General features: G+C 50.2%; 1 protein-coding gene across 1 annotated transcript; it reads left to right on the top strand.

Annotated features, from left to right (window-relative positions):
• Window positions 1-1,137: 1,137 nt before the first annotated feature.
• LOC131565402 (thrombopoietin receptor-like) lies at window positions 1,138-17,318 on the top strand. The gene is given in 10 exon segments (XM_058816270.1): window positions 1,138-1,155; window positions 15,189-15,254; window positions 15,257-15,354; window positions 15,479-15,592; window positions 15,850-16,022; window positions 16,126-16,268; window positions 16,411-16,570; window positions 16,737-16,824; window positions 16,943-17,034; window positions 17,116-17,318. Coding segments are annotated over 10 exon segments (1,155 nt in total).
• Window positions 17,319-20,013: the final 2,695 nt, after the last annotated feature.

The raw sequence follows: 20,013 nt of genomic DNA on the forward strand, positions 1-20,013 counted from the left end.
GAACCACTACAGAGCTGCATCCCAATCTGCTTTAGGTAGTGTGGTATTATTAAGAGCTGCTTTTCTGCATGAGACACAAAAAGGAGATCCCAAATGATCTTCATGCAAGCATGCAGTAAAGAACTGCTCCTGCTATCCTAATGAAGCGTTTGCTTGGCCATTACACTCTTCACATTCATCTTTTGATGCAGACACTTCAGGTTTTCCCCCACACCCCTGCAAGGCTGGCAGTTGCTATTTCCCAGTTCCTGTTCTTCCCTAGAGATGGTGCAGTGGCTGCTTTGAAACAAAAAGCCCTGAGATCTGGATAGTTGGAAGGAGCATGAAATGCTAATTAAGTGCTCATATTGGTAACACCCAGGTCTGCACTGCCCAGTGCTCTACAGCAGCAGCAGCAGCAGGACCATGCATCATTCCTGTTGGTGGATGTTCATGTTTCTGGTGTGCAAGAGCAATGACTTTGAGGAGGGACGAAAATGCCCCTCTTCAAACAGTGGGTGTGCAAGGAGGTGTGAAGTTTCACAGCCTTTTCTAGGATATTTTAGAAAGATCTAAGAGAATATTGTGGCATGGAGTAGGTCCCTAATTTTGTCTCCAGAGGAATCCCCAAAGGGCACATTGACTCTGCTGCTGATGGCACCCCCATAAACTCATGGACCAATTTTCCCTGCAATGTGCCACCCTGCCTGGGCTTTACTAGGCCGGGACTAGACCCAGAGCTAAGCAAACACATGCAGCCAGGTGACATTGTGTAACATCAGAAGCTGGCAACTGTGGAGAGTCTGGTTCTAGCATGGCTTAAAGAAAGAGGCCATGAAGGTATACAGTTGAGGGAAAAGTAAAAGGTAGTTGTAAAGCATTTCCCAGGCTTGATTCTATAAATAATTAGGCTCTCTCAAGCACCACTTTATAAACAATAAGATTCTCAGACAGTCTTCCCATAACAGGCAAACATTCTGTCCTTGGGCTCTCTGAGAACACTGATGCTGTTTTCAATAGACAAACCACAGGTATTGTAAACAAGAGGAGGGGTTAGAGTTTTCTCTGTAACCTATCGTGAGCTTGGATTTTGCAATATGCATGAAGTTAATTAACACTGTTATATAAAGTGGCTGATTGATCAATAAATCGAAGTCAATGCTGATCAACGACAAGGTGGGTTGGCTTCCTTCGCTTTCAACAGGCAACCATGAGGACTTTGCTGCCAAAAGGTTACAGTTTGCACTGGGCCCAAAAGTGTTTTTCCCTTAGGCAAAGCAAACTGAAATGTGAAGTTTAAAAGCTTCAAATGACTATGAAAGGAAACTGCAGAATAATTTCTGGAAGGGCAACATTGTCAATGATCATGCAGCCCACCAACAGCTGGAGCTGAATCCAGAATTGCTTCTTCCAGCTGGGCAGGAATTCATTCCACTGGCAAGCACTGGTCCACGGGAACAAATGATCCCCTAGCTCTGGGCTGAATGGCACCCAGGCTGCAATGCAGATTTGAGGAACCCTTGTCACTTGTTATTGGCCTCCCAATGCACTCATCCTTCTGCAAACAAGGTGCAAACAACACAGCTGCACTGCTGTCCCGGATAAATATACATACAGGTGACTCTGCCAAAGCAGTGCATCATTTCCCAGTGAAATACATAACCTCTTCTTACCTATGGAATTGTGATTGAAGACACCTGTGAGCCAGATCTGTGGGAGATTGCAAAGGAGCAAAGCTTTGGGATTTGGGCACACTTCTCTTGGTTTCTTTGCTCAGGCCTTTGGTGAGCACAGAACACACCTAGGTAGGAAACCTTTGACTAGACAGGATCTTTTGGATCCATTGTCCCCCAAACATGTCAATGTGTGGCCCCGTTGTAATGCCAAGTAACAAAGAGCAGCACAAATGACACAAAGAAAGCATGGCCAAAGAGGAATAGGAGAGGCCCAATGAGGAAAGGATGTGGTGAGACACTGGCACATCGAGTGACCTGCACTCCCATAATCTCTAGGCTAGCAGGTCCTGGTCTCACATTCTCCTATTGATTTTTTCAATTTTGTTTCTTTATTTACTTTTTTTCATCTTCAAAATAAAAATATATAGAATTAAAAATATGTCATCAAATTTTAAAGATACAATCAAAACACATTAATTCAGAACTGTATCTAAAGATCAGAACATATGTACAGCTGTAACTATGAAGCCTAACACATCAATCCTATTATTCAAACATTCTTCATACAGCCGGCAGCTTCTTCCTGAGCTGGGAGGAAAGAGAGCTCTTCTGGAGGGGAGGCGAGGACTTTGTGGGTGAGGGAACATCCGAAGTGTCCAGAGAAAACTCAGTAAGACTGTAACCAGCCAGATCTGCAAAATGGAGATACAAAGTTTAACAGAGAGGCAAAGTTTAGCAGAGGCCACCATGCAAACCTAAAGCATCTGAAGCTCTGTATTTCATGGGACACATTTCCTGGAGATGTGTAAACAGCTGCACAGGGAAACATGCTCCTGCTGGCAGACACTGAGGCAGGCCAGGGCAAGCCCTGAGCCACTTGCCCAGAGCTGGCACAGGCCCAGCCTGGCCTCTGGGCTGCCCTGGGACAGCAGGGAGCCCAGAGCCCTGTGCTCTCCAGGAATGGCTCAGCTGCACATGCACCCTCCTGCTCCTCTGCCTGCCCCACAGCTCAGCAGCCCCACAGCTCCAGGGGCACTGGCAGCAGCACAGCTCATTGCAGGGGCACATGCAGGGCACAGCTGTTCCCTGGCAATGTGCACAGCCTCTCTGGGCTGCCACAAGACCCTTCCTGCCAGCAGAGATTGGCCCAGCTCCCCCCTCACCTCTGTGTAAGGCTGAGCCATGATTGCCTTCACCTTGTCATTAATCTGGAGCTGCTCCAGGCCCCCATGCCATGACTAGGAAACGTGATGGAGAGAGAGGGGGCAGATGCACACCCTTCCTTAGGATTTTGTCATTTTTGGCACAGCTCAAAAGGCAAATCCAGAGGTGTCCAACTCAGCGCTTCCTCAGCCTTCTGGAGAACATCTTGCCTTCACCAGCCCAGCATTTTGGAGAGGTTTTCCCGCACATGTGGAGGCTTGCTGGCAGCACATTGCTTCAGCTGGGTGCCCATCACCTTGCAGAGGGCAGAGGCCAGCTTGGTGGCCACGGTGCGGACGCTGGCGCTCCGCACAGGCAGCGCCTTGTTCTCCAGGCAGGACCAGAGCACGGGCAGGGCGTCGCGCTGGGCGACTTCAGGGCTCCTGGCATGAACCCCCTGCACAAGCACTGCCGGGACAGAGACACAGCTCCTTACCCACCAGCCTCACTGCAACAAGGATCTACCTCTGCTTCTGCTTCTTGCCAGCCTCTCTGGCCAAGAGCAGCAAAACAGCACCCAGAGCCCCTTGGTCCAGAAAGGGGCAAAGCAGCTGAGCATCCTGGAAACAGAACCACCAACCCCTCAGCACTAATTGCTCCAACCAGAGCCTTGTCCCTGTGGCAGACTTCCTACCTTTACTAAATTATTTCACAATCTCTGCATGAACAATGAATGAAATGTCCAATTGCCTTTGATTTCCATTAAGAAGTTGTCTAAACCCGCACTGAAGATTTGGAAATGCACCATAGAGAGGAAATGGAGAGATTTCTAATAAAAGGGATGATTCCATTTTTGTAACTTTGATGCCAAGTGCCAAATGTCTAATCTGGCTCTTCCCTGTGCTCAGCGGCACACAGCAAAGGGCAGGATTAGAACACACCTCAAAACTCCAGCCCACCAGAGATGGCTGCTGCCTGACAGCTGGATGAGAAACATCAGTGGCCAGCTGGTGTCTTTGGCAGAATGCTTTTGGGGCTTCCAACAAAGAGCTGTTTCAAACCTCAGGGCATGTCTAGAGAAGTACCCAGACCCCATTGCCCTGGCATTTGGCCATCTCCACATTTTAATGCCATTTCCCCTCTCAATCTTAATGGCATTTTTTCCTATAATGTCCACTCAAATAGGGGCATAGAGAAAGAAAAATGCTACACAGGGGACTGAAAGGTAACCAAAACATGAGTGTTTTCTCACATTGTCTCTGAAATCTCTCTGCCCATTTTCCTAACTGAACTGTATCAAACATAGACAAAAGCTTACTACCAACAGGCTCCTTGCAACAGGCAGATTTGGCTAAGAGATGAAAACCTGAAATGCTCTGGAGACCATTCTTATTTTCTGATCAGACAAAATGTTATCTAGCATCCATTTAATATCCTGTGGGGGAATAGACTTCATTTTCTCTATGCTGTTAATCCACCAGCAGACATCAACATTGAAAGAGCTCCTGCAAGTACCCAAAACCAATTCTGCTAAGCAGGAAAGGGTTATGGTACCCATTTTAAAATGGGAATTCATTTCAGTTTAAATGCAATTAAAGACATCGGTGACTACTGAATGTGAGGAACAGCTGTCTGGTCCTGCTAAATCTCAGAGAGAACATCTGCTTTTTCTAAAGTAGTCCTAATTTATGGTTAATTCCTTTATTTGAAAAAGAGATCAAAAGAACTGCTAAACTAAATGCCCTATTGCTGGAGATCTACTTTATTCAAATGCTCTTTAAAGGGCCTTTGACATTCCCAATCTCAGAACATGCGCTTTTGAGATTCCTAATGAAGACACAAAGTTATTAAACCTTGCATTCAAAGAAATTGGCATAATTAGTGGGTTTAGCCCCAGTTGAAGCAAGGCTATCAATCGTCTTCTCTGCTATATATTGAGATTATCCTTTTTCCATTCCTTGGCTCTTGCTGACACAGCAAGCTCCTCTGAGGAATCAATTATCAGCTGCATTTGTAGCATTTTGGACAGTGCTGACCCAGGCAGACACTGTTTGCACACCCTGAAAGGCTCAGTCCAAGGCCCCTCTGACAGCACAGGCAGGAGCCTCAGCACTCTGCTTCTGTCCCTGTGCCCCAGAGGCTGCCTTGCACTAAACCCCTGCCTCTGGTACCTCTGTTGAGTTCTGGCCTAAGCTGTGACCCCCAGGCCCTGCACGGTTCAGCCTCAAAACTTTCCAAGAGAAAAACAAGAATTCTGTGAGGACAAAACAAACTGATGCCCTGAAACAGCATTGGCCACCATTTCCCCTCAAAGATCACAGATGCCCCTGAGCTCCCCAGAGAGGAGCCAGCTGGGGCATTTTGAGCCCTCCCTTTGCTGGAGGTGGTTCTGAGATGCCCCAGTGAGAGCTCAGCCCCAGGCCGAGCGCCGCCCCCATCTCAGGTGCTGCCCAGCTCTGCAGCAGCCAGGGAAAACCTGCCAAACCCACCTGCCTTGGCCATGGGGCAGCAGGGACACGCTCAGCACCTCCTGGTTTGGAGGAGCTGCTCTGCTGTCTGCTCACAGGCATTCCCTGTAAATGCTCCCTGGGAAGAGCTCTGGGCTCAGAAGGGGAGGCCAAGCCTGTGATACGCTCGGTGACATCCAGCAGGGCTTGGCCACTCAGGTGATTCCATTGGTAGCTGAACTCTTTCAGCAGGGACACTTTATCTACAAGGGAAACACACGTTTCTGCTCACTTTGCTCAGGTCATAGGAGAAAGGGCAGGGCCAACCCCATTTTATAAAATAAAGTACATTTCTGTGGATTTTTGAATCCTTTTCTTCTTTCCTTCCAGCCTACTTGGCAGGGTTTTAAATTCCAAAAGAAAAGCTCTCCTCTCACAGTTGTAAATCCAAAGTTGTCTGCTGTAGCAGGAGCTGTGTTAAAACATTTCACATCAGGGACCTCAGGAGTTCAGTCACATGGAAGCAGTGAAAAGGTTTTGCATCCCAGAGCACAAAGGAAGAGCCCCATACTTGGGACACAGAAAGGCACTGAGTCAGGCAGTTCCTGAGCTCACAGGGCAGCTGGGGAGGAGAAAGTGGAAGCTCCCCTTGAAGACCTGCCTCTTCAACACTCCTTTTTTCAGGCATATTTCCCCAGTGCAGCATTCTCAGAGCTGACATAAATCTGTGTGGCAAAGGAATTTACAGCAGCCCTTGCCTATGTAGTTAATTGCTGTGGCCATCTTGCCCCACACAAAACAACATGTGGAACAAGGCATCATTGACAGCTGGGTTCATACCTGTTTGATATAAAAAAAAGAACTTGGGGAATCACAAGTTCCCCTTTGAACATAGAAGACAAAGAAGAAAAGTGGAAAATAGGCAGCTAATGCCTCTAATGTAGAGCCTCCCAGGTGGCTGCTCTGCAGAAGCTCTGATGGGTCAGTGTCCCTTCATGCCAACAGCAAAGCTGTTCATTTGGGAAGTCAGACGGGGTCCAAGCAAACTCCAAACCCCCTTTGCCCCTGAACTGTAGCAGAGCTGTAGCCCAGGACTTGCTCTTCAGACAAGCAGCACAGAGCCAAGGGCTCCTGGGACTGTTGGGAAATGCTGATCCCATTCCAGCCTGTTGGGGATGGTGCATAAGGACTGCACCTGCACAGCCTCTGGTGGGTGTCAGCTGCAGTGTTCCACAGACAAGAGCAGCTGCCAAGGCACTCAGCGCTCTCTTGTGCAGGAGAGACAGAGACGAAGCTGAGGAGAGTCCCTGCCAGGGCTCAGCCTTACCCAAATGAGCAATGGATTCTCCCAGTGCTTTCACAGCTGCCCCACGAACCCTGGCATCCTTTGAGTTCAGGTTCTTTGTTATTCCTTCCACCAAACCAATGATCACCGGGTTCAAGGCATCTTTCAGGGCTCCTGTGATTTCAGCCAGCACGTCCAGCACCCTCTGCTTCACTTTCTTGTGGCTGTCAGATATTCTCAGGACAAAATATTCAAAAATCTGTGAAGAGAACAAGCAATGTGAAAGCTGGATTCAAATGCCCCTGTTTGAAGAGTGGCTGTAGCAGTCAGCAATGTCAAAGATGAAAGTGATCCTTTCTGTCAGGTCAGCACTCGCTTGCACAATTTCACTGTTTTCCTGTGGGCCACTCACTGGAATGGTGGCACAACCTCATGCTGGTTGAAAGATTTTCTTCTGTTTTTAGGAGGTTTGGCTGGGGACGGAATGGTTCCTATGGTATTTCTCTCCATCTATAAATCATTAAATCAATTCCATTTTTTAATGCTAAAGAGTACCTTTGCTTTGAATGGAAGCAGATGTTTACAATGCCTGGTTTTCTATACATTTCCCTCAAGTACGGAGGGCAATTATGATTTTGCCAAAACTATGGCCGGAAGAGATCTAAGTTTTCTTTTGTTTGTCTCAGAGGCAGTGTCTGGAGAAGAGCAGGGCCCTGATCAACTCTTCCAGGATCCAGACCATTTCTCTAAGTAACAGGTGGACTTCTGAAATGTCATGTGCTGTACAGCTTTCATTAGAGCAGGTTCAGTCCCTTGACAGCCACATTATCAGGCACCTTTCTCTGGAAAAAGGGAAAAAGCAGCTACTGGGAGGAGAAGGCAGAGATGAGTCCTTAGCTGTTTTCCTCCTTTTCCAAAGAGAAAAAAAGACCCCCTAAGAAGGGTGAGCACTGTCTTTACCAAGAGGAATAGGAACAAGGATGGAAATGAGTAGCCAGAGCTGTGCCTGTGTAAGACAAGATGGAGTATATAGAAGTATTCTTAAATAAAACAGCTGGGTTTAAACCAACCCAGCCTGATACTTCTCTTCCCTGTGCAAACCCATTTTTGGTCTAGAGAACAATTGCCATGCTTTCAGGGGCTGGATTCCCTTCACTTCACCCAGCTGGAAGTAGGAGACAGCAGCAGTTACACCAGCAGAAAATTCTGCCATCATCTGATGAACAGCATCAATAGGCACCTGCCAGACAAATACAGCTGGACTGAAATAACTTGTCCTGAAGCCTGGACCTGAATTACATTTGTCTGGGTGAGAGGGACCAGCGTGTCCCAAACAGCCAGGACAGAGTGCCAAGACACACTGAATTAACTTTGCTGCTACACGTTTAGGAAAGGAGCTAAAGGAAAGGAGCAGTGAAGATACCCTACATACTTGGGCAATGTTAGTGGAGATGAGCTGGGGGCTGGTTTTGCACAGGTCTAGGAGGAGTTCCACTCCTTCCATCCGTGCCTGAAACCCCTTGGCTTCCAGGAGATGGTGAAGCTTCTGGAGCAGCTCCGTTTCTTCCACAGCTGGAGGTGACGTGACCTGGGCTTTTGCACGGGGTAGGAGGTGTCCATCAGAGGGAGATTTCACCCTGGAAAATAAAACCAAATGAGGACCTGGTGGTGATAATTATCTTAGCATGGCATCCCCATAGTGGAAATAATTAGCATGGGCTCCATGATTCCAGAAGGCTGATCAATCACTCTATTATGCTATACTATACTATACTATATTATACTATACTATACTATACTATACTATACTATACTATACTATACTATACTATACTATACTGAAACTCATTGCCCTCACAGACAGTCTGATACAGACAGACCAGACTGGGCAATTGAATCCAAAACACCATCACCAGTGGCCAATTAAGAAATTACCCTATGGTAAACAAATCTCCATAACACATTCCACGTGTTCACAACAACAGGTGCAGCAAGTGAGGATAAGAATTGTTTCTCATTCTTTTCTCTGATCTTCTCACAGCCTTCCCCAGAAAAATGCCTGTCAAAGTTGTGCCTGCTGCTCTCTATGGAGAGAGCTGCAGCCACAGACAATACCTGCAGTTAATTGTGAGCAAAACATCTTGAGCAGCTTTCCTAATTATGTGATTTCAAGCTGCAAAGTCATGGGACTCTGAAGAACAACATGGACCTCATGACAATCATTACAGGAGACAATCTGCAAGTTACATTCTCACCAGTGCTCACTCAGGAAAGCCAAGGATGAGATACATCTGATCTATCTTCAGATGGCTGCCAGGGCACACAGGTCACTTTGCTTTGTGGAGAAAGAGAGACACTACTGCCAAGTTTAAATGCCTCCTCATATGGGACGTGTGTGTCTTAGAATAAGGAAACTCATCACTCTGGAGAAGTGTCTCTGCAACCAGGCATGACAATCTGGAAAAGTAGCTCAGATGCATTCTGAACAGATGAACAGGGCCATATTTGAAAGATTCAGAAAATCAGTAACAGAGATAAAAACAGAAGCCAGACATCCCAGAACTACACTCACATTTCATTTGCTTCCCTGGAGACCAGATGCACAGCTTCACAACCCCACTGGGAACAATTCTCCTGATCAACCTGTCTCTTCCATGAGCACAGGAAGATGCCAGCTGTGCTACTGAGGCATGTGGTCACTTTCCTGCCACTGCTGAGCAGGACAGAGCTAAATAAATCCCCTCTGCTATCAGAGCAGAACAGGTACAAGCAGCTCTGCAGCTGCCATGAAGAGACAGCAAGGAGCAAATTCCTGTCTTAAATGCTGATTGCAGCACAGGGGGAAATAAACCAAACATGCTGTCCATCAAGCAAATTACATGGAGGACAGGAATATCAAGGCAAAGAGTCCACATTGAGACACCTGTTGACTGAAGTTGTTCAGGAATTGCCTTGCTCCTTACTACTCAAACTTGGCACTGTTTGAGGGTAAGGAAACCACGATTCCGCCAGGCCAAACCACACGGATGAGAACTGCATCTTTGTGGAACGGCATCTTGCTTCCAGACTGAGATTTCTCATCAAAACACCCATCTGAAAAAGACTCCACTCAGGTGAAAAAAAAGCCCTGTTTGAATTTACTTGTCCCAAGTCAGGCAGCAGAAACTTGGCTCTCTCCCAGCCTCCACAACACTGCCCTTGCCATGCACTGGATCGTCTGAGCTGCCACGAATGGGTGTCTGTTTGTCTCTCCATTTTTGTGGAAACCCCTCCAGAGAAGTTGTGTTCAGCACAATGCACAAGTAGACATTTTTTATCCTAGAGCATTTGTAGGGAAAGGAAACAATCTGTGGCATTGGTCATCTCTGCCACAAAGTTTTTCCTGAGGAAGAGGCATGTAAAGCTTGCCATGTGCTTTGTCACATCTGACAAAAGTGCTCAGCACCGTTTGCCAGCAGACAATGTGGCCTGGGGCTCCTCTGAGCCATCGTTCCTCTCCTTCACCGGCTCCTTGACAGATGGGCCCTCAGCCTTCTGGTTTTCCATCCCCTACAATGACATAGAGAAACCTCCTCAATCTTTAGAATATAAAACAGGAAATTCCCCGTTGAAAACACAAGTTAGAACCAGGATCACTGCTACCAAGGCTTAGGGAAACATTTCCTAACTTACAGATGGAAACAGACCAGAGATTCAGTGATGCCAGCTCTTTGTTTTCAATAGCCCAAGGCAGGTTATGGGTGCTACCAGACTCAGCAGCAGTCTAAAATCCCAAATTCCTTAGTCTTGACCATAAATGGGAGTAATGCAAACTGGTAGGCAACAAGTGTTTGTAAAGCAATCAACAGAATAAATTGGACTCTTTTGGGGGGGTTGGCTTATTGTGTTGGAAGTCAATTTGGTTCAACACTCACTCTCCTTGCTCCTGCACAAAGGCAGGCTCCCTTCTGTAATGTCGATTCCAAAATATAAAATCCTCCCCCAAACAAACAAAGGATTTTCCACTCGATGCTGCTGAATTCACCAAGCTTCTTCCAGCTCCACATGGCTCGACAGCAGGGCAGTATTCCCAAAAGACTGACAGTCATTGTAGTAACAAGGATTGACTTGGATATCTTTTGTAAATTTGGGAATTTTCTTGACACTACTACTTCCTGTGTCCTTTGCAAAGACTCTGTTATCTTCAGGAGCACAATTCTCACTTAATTGCTTTAAAGGGGGCAGAGTAGGGAGAGCTTGGTGGGGGCTTACACTTAAATGTAAACCCATTTTCTCCTCTTTCCCTTTCCTCTTTGTGACCGATATTGAAAATATGCAAAACCCCACTTTTTCCCTAATAATATCAGTTCCTTTGTGGTCTGCAGATGAACAGGCTGAGGATTAACAGCTCATTCCCAGGAGCAAAATGATTCAGCAGAAGAGAAATGAGCTAAAGACAGATTGGGTATCTTTGATCTCATATTAGCAGAGGCAATACTTGCACAAAGGAGACATTTATCCCCGCAAGCACTTACTTTCTTCTTAATTCTTGTCAGAATGTCTTCCAGGACACAAGGGGAAAGAGACTGTTCCAAAAGCATTTTAAATTGTTGATGATTGAGCAACATCTTCACCATCTCCTGTCCAAAATGCGGAAGGAAGGACGTGAAAGAAATGTGAACAAACACAGGAAGAGTGTTAACAGAAAAGGCTGATACCTTAAACTCATCAGGTGCAATCCCTGCAGGAGAAGGCATTACCTACTCAGCAAAGAGGGAGATTTACCTCACTTGACACTGCACAGTGCTGTCAGCTGAACACAAGAGGCAAAAGGAGAATATGGGGCAACAGAAAAATACCATTTCACTCTGAAACTGGGGATGTGCTTCTGTGGCATCAAAGGATCCCAGGGAACAAGCAAAACACATCTGCTTTGTTGTCAAAGCTTATTAGCAGTGTCTTGCTGCCATTGCACAATAATTTGCCTTTCTTTAACTGGCGGGGAAGCCAGGACAAAACACCTCATGCATCCTATTGATTATTCTATACTATGGGTATGCACAGGGACAGCTAGTTGCTCTGCTAGTTGCTCTTGGCAGCTATTAATGGGAATTTCATCACCAAAGGAAGGGGTTTTTTGTGGTTTGGGTTGATTTTGCTACTAGGAAACCACAGTTTTCTTCAAGAAGAAATGTGGAGCTCACTGAGCCACAGAAAACAGCGTTTTAGAAATCTGCAGAACAGGTTTAGAAAGACTGAATATGTTGGCTAAAGACCCCTGATATATTTCTAGGCAAGTCTGAAGTTAATGAGAAATGGATGTTTGGGATCCTTCAGTGATGAACATCAGCCAACATTTTGTCTTTTTCTTGTGCACCTAAGGCCAAACAAAAGTGTTGGACTGGCTGATCTGAGCTCTTTTGATCTCAGTAAAGAATCCTTCAAGCCACAGGAAAAAGGTGGCAATGCTCCTTTTTGCTGGCCAACCTCAGGTTTCCCAGCACAGCCATTTGCCCAGGCAGCCCAGAGCAGTGGTCACAGTGCCAAGGCTGACAGAGCTCAAGAAGAGTTTGGACAATGCTCTCAAACACATGGAGCGACTCTTGGGGTCACTGCACATGGCCAGGAGATGGACTCGATGACCCTGATGGGCCCTTCCAACTCAGCCTATTCCATGATTCTATGACCCTTATTCACACCGTGAGGTAACTTCATATTCCCTTTAGTTTCCACTCTTGTGTGGTTTCACCTTTACAGCCAGACACAAAGCGGTTTTCCTGTTTTGGGAGGTGAAATGAAGATCATTACTTGTGTCCTTGTGTCAGTCCTGAGCAAGCTTCCCTGCCACGTGTGGCAGCCTCTCAGCCCTGGGGGTGCCTGCGAGCTGGGTGACTCCAATTCTCTCCACCAGGGACAGGAGGAGTTGGGCCGCACACTCGCGCACCGGGGCGGGGCGGCTGCTGGGGAGGAGAGAGCAAACCCTGGGCACAGGGACAAGGAGCAGCGGCAGCGCCGGCCTTGGCCAGAGCTGCTCCCTGCCCTTGCTGGGGGAAGGAGCCTGGGCTCTCCCTGCACCTTCAGACACCTGCACAAGGCTCTGTCCTCAGCTAAACACAAAGGTAGCATTGCACACTAGGCCTGCCTGCACGGAAGAGGGAGGAATTCAGTCTCCCTGCACTGTCTGATACTCAGTTTCTCTCACAGTATTTACTCTGAGAAAGATTAAAGAAATAGATGACGTATGAATAATTTAGAAATTAAGGACAATTGATGCTGACCCATCAGAGGGCACCCACTACACAGAGCTGCAGCAGGTTTGAGGCTCTTTCCACCCCTTTATCCCCAAATCTGCAGACCTTTGGAAAACAACAAATGCAGGGAAAACACGTGGTGGGCTGTGAAGTTGCAGAATATCCAGCAATGCAGCCTGTTTCTTCTGTGGGGCTTGGCAATGGATCCATCTGAATGTTTTACCCTATTGCAAAGCTGAGGAAAGGGGGGCAGGCAGTTTAGCCAGACTGTCCTGCTCTAGAGAGTGTCTCTTGGGAACTATCAGGCCCAGCACCAACATTTAAGGCAGCATTTGCTCCAACTGTCCCATGGCTGTCAGCCTGTGGAGGTGCCTGTAAGTGATTCATCTTCTCAAGGCTAACATGAAACATCAGTTTGCATAGAAAGTAGAGCTCTAAGCCAGGACAGTCATACCAGACTCCTTTGGCAGGAGCTGCACCTGCTGTGCAGGCTGTGCCACACCCAGCAGATTGTCCCCCATGTGCTCCACGCCCCAGCAAGGACCCTCCTCATTTCCCAAGTTAGTGGCATCATGAGGAGACATGGTTTTCCCAGGGCCTCTGTGGTTAGCACTGTGAAATACCAAACACTGCTCACAGCTGCAATTGCAATTGTCCCTCTGCCCACAAAAGCACAAGGCTCTATCCTTGGCCTTTGCAGGCTCTTTCCCTTCCCCACTGATCACCTCATCTAGGAAAATCTGACAGACTGGGAGAACTCCAGGAAGCAGCAGGAAGCTGAGTCAGAGGAGCTTTAGTTTGGATATCAGGAAAAAGGGTTTTTCACCCAGAGGGTGCTTGGGCACTGGAACAGGCTCCCCAGGGCAGTGGTCACAGCACCAAGCCTGACAGGGCTGAAGGAGCATTTGGAGAACAATCTCAGGCACTTGGTGTGACCCTTGGGCTGCTCTGGGCAAGGCCAGGAGCTGGACTCCATGGTCCTGATGGGCCCATCCAACTCCCCATATTCGACACTTCTGTGATTCTGAGAACTGATGTGCTGCAGGACGGCAGAGATAGGTGATAAGAGGAAAGAAGTGAGGTTAGTTGGAGAATCAAGTCACTGAGTTCATAGAAGATGCAGGATACAGGACCCTTCCCTCCAACCATTCCCATTCTCTGTCTCATCCCTTCTCCCTCCCACACACATAAAGGTGAAGAACATCACTAAAAGAAGAAGAACCTACTTGACGCCCATGTCCATGAGAGCAGTCATTGCTCGTGCAGGAGTCACATTCTCCACCAGGATCCCCAGGGTCTGACTGGCTGCTTTCTGAACAAATTCTGGGGAGCTGGACACCATCTGGAGAAGGACCTGAGCAACCTCATCCACCTCAGAGTCCATGTCCTTCTTCAAGGTCACAGAGAGCTCTCCCAGAGTGACAATGGAAGAGCAGGACACCTTGGAACAGAGGTTGGTCACCTGGGGAAGCCATGAGGGGAAACATAAGAATCACCTTGGAAAGAAAACCAGTTGCCTTCAGGAGAAGTCCCAGGAAATGACAACACATCCTACTGTGTCCAGGGGAACATACAAGTACAGGAAGAGCTGGAGAGCACAAGCACAGAAAGGCACTTACTCTGGCACCAATTTCTGGCCTCAGACCTGCTCACTGCAGGCCTAAAATAAAAATTTCATTCAGTGTTCTACTTAAGACTTCTAAAATGCCCACAGCTTTCATTTTAGGCCTCTTTACTAGAAAATTAAAGCAAGGGCTGCTTTCAAATCATCAAGGCACACGTCATAAAGATAAAAGAGTCAGGTGCTCCTGTTCCAAAAACCAACAGCAGCAGCTGAAGCACTCAGCCAGGAAACAGAAAACACAGGCACAGGTCTACAGAATAATTTGCAGTGTTGAATTACAGCTTGGGCAGAGACTGGGACTCTGGGAAATAACATCATTAGCATCTCAGTTTCTGCATTTGCACTCAAAGATGAGTGTCAGATACCCGACCTGGCAGTAAATACAGCTGCATGTGCCCACAGATCCTACAGATAGCTGTCAGAAATCAGAAATCTCAGGTCTAAAACCAGAAATGAAGGCAGACCCTTAGCACATATGGAGATGAACAAGCACATACCTACTCTACACACCGTGTATGAAGTATAGGGGACAATTCAGAACAATGTTCTCACCTCGCTGGTAACTGCCAAGCAAACCTCACAGAGGCTTCAAAGCAGGACCTCTGAATGGGACCCAGCCAGGTGTTGGATGGTGAAGAGTCCCTTCTCGTTCAGCTCCCTGAAAGGCAGAAGATTGATTTTTCTCTCCACCAAGGCAGCACCCTCTGAAATGAGCAGCACTGGGACAGGTACATAGAGGTGTCAGGGATGGGCAGGGGCGTTTGGAGCCTGCAGTTGCTCCTCAGCTTGGCCCCTCTCCTGCAGAGGCTGGTCCAGGCCAACACTTGGGTGGTGCTCCGGGGCCTGGAGCCAGGGGTGAGGTACCACATCTGTACCATCTGTGCAGCAAGCCCGACGGTTCCTCCATGGACGGCGTCTGGGGGCCCTGGTCACAGGCTCTGGCTGCAGAGACCCCCCACTCCTCCGGTGAGCAGCCATCCCCTCTGCAGGGTGCTGGCAGCAGCAGCAGGGAGGCACCCACGCCTGGGGCTGCAGGGGTGGGGGTCCTGTTGTAGCAAGGTGTGACTCCCAAGTTTTGGGGGGCCAAGGGGAAGCAGCCCCCTCCCTGACCTGCGGCACGAGCACTGCGAGTGGAGCTGGGACCCTGCAGAGCCCCACAGCTCCCACCAGCTCCTCTACCGGCCACCTCTGAGCGGGGCTGGCACAAGGTAAGGGGCATGGCAGGCAGGTGGCACCCATGCAGGCACATCCCAGAGACCACTGGTCCTGCTGTGTCCCAATATCCCACACTGGGCCCCTTGCCCATGCCCTGCTCTGTCCTGCCCTTCCACCACCAATCTCATACCCCCTCACCACACTGCACCTCCAACTACAAGCAGCAGTAGCTTTCCTGGGGAAGAGCAGGAGGACTGCTGGCTGTGGGTATGCTTTGGTGAGACTGACTGGCTCCCCACCCCTCCCACAGGGAAGATGCATGGCAACAGTGCGAGGAGGTAAGCAGGGGGGCACAGGGCACCTATGCCTGCACCTTCCAGCCCAAGGCTGGCAGTGCCATCTCTGTCCTGGTGAATGTCACCAGGACCCACATGCTGCCCACACTCAGCTACTTCAAGGAGCCCTTTTGGCTGCACCAGGCTGGTGAGTCCCAGTGCCACCGCAGCCCCTGCTTGGCTCACAGGGGACACAGTGTCCCCTGTCCCGTTTCACAGGAGCGACAAATGCCTATCCCCAACACCAGCAGTGCTCACAGATGCCCCACAGCTTGTGCAGGCAACAGCGTCGCAGGGCCGGCTGAGCGTGCAGTGGCTGCCGCCCCTGGAGCTGCCTGCAGAGCAGCTGGACTACCAGGTCCGCTATGCCATGGAGAACAGCCATGACTGGAAGGCAAGGCCTGCCCAGGGTACCCCGAGCAGCGCTGCCCCCCTCCGCTGCTGACACACGGCAGGCGCGGGGTCGGGCCAAGCGGGACCCGCCCCTTGGTGCCAGCCCACAGCAGCCCTGCCTCCAGCTCGGCTCTGCCCCGCAGGTCCTGCAGGTTCCGCGAGCAGCGAGGAAAGAGGTCCTGGACCTGCGGCCAGGCTCCCGCTACCCCGCGCAGGTGCGGGCCCAGCCCAGCGGGCCGTGGTACCGGGGCAGCTGGAGCGCCGGGACCAAACCCGTTGTGGTTGATGCCGTGGCCGATGCGGGTAAGGGGCAGGGCTGGAGGCTGCGGCCGCAGGAGCCTCACGGCTGACGGCAAGAGGCGGACAGTGCTGGAAATGGGGAGGGGGGCACGGGGCAGGGGGCTGCGAGGGGCTCAGAGATGGTGGCTCTGGGAAAGGCTACAGTTCCGGCATTCCTCCGCCGATGCAGGCTGGCTCAGCCCCAGTGTTACGGTGGTGCCGCTGCTCTTCTCAGCAGCGCTCCTGGGGCTGCGCTGCACCTTCCCCTCCCTCTACAGGTAAGGGCTGTGCCGGGGGCAGGCGTGGGGGTCCAGCACCAAGCCTGGGCACCTTGCATGGGGCATTAGGGCACCTCAAGTCTGAGGGTCAATTCGATGCCCCTTCCTGCGTACCCAGCAACATGAAGCAGAAACTCTGGCCGCCCGTTCCTGAGCTGCACCGTGCTCTGGGCAGCTTCCTCCAGGAAAGCAGCAAGCACGGCCAGGTGAGTGGGTGGGCAGGGCGACTCAGCTGCTCGCGGGGGCATCTTGAAGGGCAGCCCCTACCCCGTCCACTCCATGTCGCCCCAGGCCATGCCTTCGACAAGCAGCCGCCGGAGGAGACCGTCCTGCCCTGCCTGCTGGAGGTGTTGCCCGGCCCACGGCGTGAGGCAGGCCCGCCGCCGGAGCACGCTGGGGGCCGCCTGTCCAGCACCGACATCGCCAACCAGTCCTACCTGCTCATGAGCGGCTGGGAGCCGCGGGCAGCCACGACCGCCCCCACCCCGCCATAAACTCCTGTTCCCCCCGAGCCCCCGCCTGGTCCCTCCTGCGCCGCCGCGCCCCCGGCCCGGATCGCCCCGCCTTAGCAAGAACGCCCCGCCCTGGTCCCGCCCCTGATCCTGCCCTCGGTCGCGCCCCTGGTCCCGCCCCCTCACTTCACGCGCGGAGCGCTCCGCCCCGTCCCGCGGCTCAGCCAATCGCGTTGCGTCGCGCGGCCGTCGCCGGGCGGTGCGCGGCCGTTGGGTGTGAAGCGGCCAAGCGCGGCCCCGTCCGCCCGGCGTTTCAAATGCTGCGGGGCGGGCGAGCGGCGGCGGCGCCGCGGAGGTGAGCGTGCCACAGGGCCGGAGAGGCGGCCTGCAGGCGCAGTCCCGAGAGGGGAGGCTGTGGTGAGGCGGGCAGGGGAAGGGAGAATGTCGCTTATCGGAGGGAGCCCCAAAGAGCGGCTGGAAGAGGTGCCGGCTCATCAAGGAGCCCCGAGGAGCGGAGGGAGGGCGTATCGGCTGACGGAGTGCCCCGAGGAGCGGCTGGGGAGAGTGGGGGTGTGCGTTGGCGGGGAGGAGCGGCCGGATAGATAAACTTTTCTGTAGCTTGGAGATTTATTCTAGACCAGCGTTAATACACAGACCATTGTTCTATTTGTCCTTGCTTTTCTGCAGTTTAAATAATTTTTCTGCTGACCTATCTCACGGCTGCTGCTTGGCTCTAATCACAGTTCTGCTGTATCTGAGACCTGCCTTTTGCAGCTTTCCCAAAACTCTCTAATTTTGTGGATTCCCTCAGAGGACTCAGTGTGAGAGCCTCTGGAGAAGCGTGGAGGGCAGGGCTCAGGCAGGCTGTGCCAGCGCAGGATTTGAACTCAAGGCACCAGGAAGCACCAAGGCTGCAGACAGGAACTCAAGCCTTCTCATCTCCCTCCCTGCCAGAGGCAGGCTCAGAGCAGCCATCTCACACCTCTCTAAACCAGTGGGGGCTCTGTCCTTACCAGGCTCCTCGGGCTCCTGGGGATTGTTCCCACAGCTCTCGGTGCCAGGCAAAGCTCCCTCTGCTGCAGCTCTGTCCACAGGCTCCCCTCCTGAGGACTCAGGGGCAACATTAATATTCCCCTTGAAAGAGAAACAGAAAGGAAGAAACCCTTCCCACCACTTACACAAAACACCCGCTCCAACAACTGCATGGCTCACACGCTTAATCCCTTGTTCCTAACAAGAACTCTGGGCCCCAAAGCCCTTCAACAGTCAGAAAAAATTGACTTCTCAAACACAGTCCAAAAGCTGTCAAAGCTGACAGTGACAGTGTTGAACATGGGGGTGACACTGAACACATGGAATGGCTGCTAAGGAAATCAGTTGCTGCTCTGTTCTGTAAGGTTGCATGTCTGACAGCACTAACATCAGTCCTCATGTCACTAATTGCAATGGAAGTAGCACTGTCTTTCTTCAGCCAACACCCCAATCGGTGTAATGGTTTCAATGCCTCACCCAAGGCAAGTTGATGTAGAAATAAATTCAATGTACCTCATTTTGCAGGGCCCTAGGGTCTGAAATTGCTATTACAGTTTTCTTTATAATGATGGGCAAAACTTTTTTCTCTGTGTTTTCTCTTGATGGCTTTTTTAACAATAGGTGCTATCACAGTGAGTTGTCTGATGCTACATGGGCCACCTTTAATTTTTGAGGGAATGTCCTGCCAGGCTCTATCTCCACAAATGAGCCAATATTCTGCTGCTAAATGATGTGGGGACTCATCTAGGTCATCTACTCATCAGCAGTTTCACCCTTAGGGGGCACTGGGGTACTACAATTGCACCACAAACTGGAGTATCTGTCCTCAGGATGATGGGGAGTAACATTTAACTGTGGATCTCCCTGGTACTGAAACTCAGCACAAAATTCCATCGCCAATGAACCAAGAATTCCAATTCTTGAGGTTCAGAAGGTGCTTTAAGAAGATCAGGGGCCCAGTGATGCCAGCTGGTTATGGGATTGGTCTCGTTGGCAGCCTCACACCAATATTTGTCACGATTGGGTATTGGCTGCTCCTTGGCTGGCACAGGCACACCGACCAGACGGGTTGCAAAGGATTTGTCTGGGCTGAAATGGGTCAAACACACGGTGTCTGAGCCTGCTGACTTGGCTAAAGCAAGGCAAACATTCATTTTTGGTTGATCTACAGGCACGTATGTGTGCAAAAGCAAGCAAGCAAAACCAACAAGTGCCAGTATATCATTTGATCAAGCTCCATGTTCCTGTTCAGCTGTTTTTAGGCAAAAGCTTCCCCATCTATTTCAGTTCTCAAGAAAATCTTTTAGCACTTGTTCAGAGAGTGGCCAACTACAGGGCACTAAACTGTCCCTCTAACCTTCAATTTTTATAAATTTGGATATCTTAGAATTCTTTGGAACACAATGGACACCACGTTTTTGCTGAAAGAGCTCTATGATACAAACCATTTTCCCAGTCCAAAAATCAACATCAAACTCCAGAATTGTAGCTTTCCCAGGTTGAACGGGGAACGTCTGGCATGCACCGTAGCTTCTCCGTGCGGCTCACGTCTGCGTGCTCATTTCCCTGCTGGTGGAATTGTCGGTGTGCTCTTGTGTATGAGACGGTTTCACATCCTTCACCAGGACCCACTTAGGTCCAGCATCTGTGCAAATACAAGCATACCCTTTGCCCCAAGTGATTAGTGAAAATGGTCCTTCAGTTT

This window comes from Ammospiza caudacuta, chromosome 17, assembly GCF_027887145.1.
Source record: "Ammospiza caudacuta isolate bAmmCau1 chromosome 17, bAmmCau1.pri, whole genome shotgun sequence".
NCBI lineage: Eukaryota > Metazoa > Chordata > Aves > Passeriformes > Passerellidae > Ammospiza > Ammospiza caudacuta.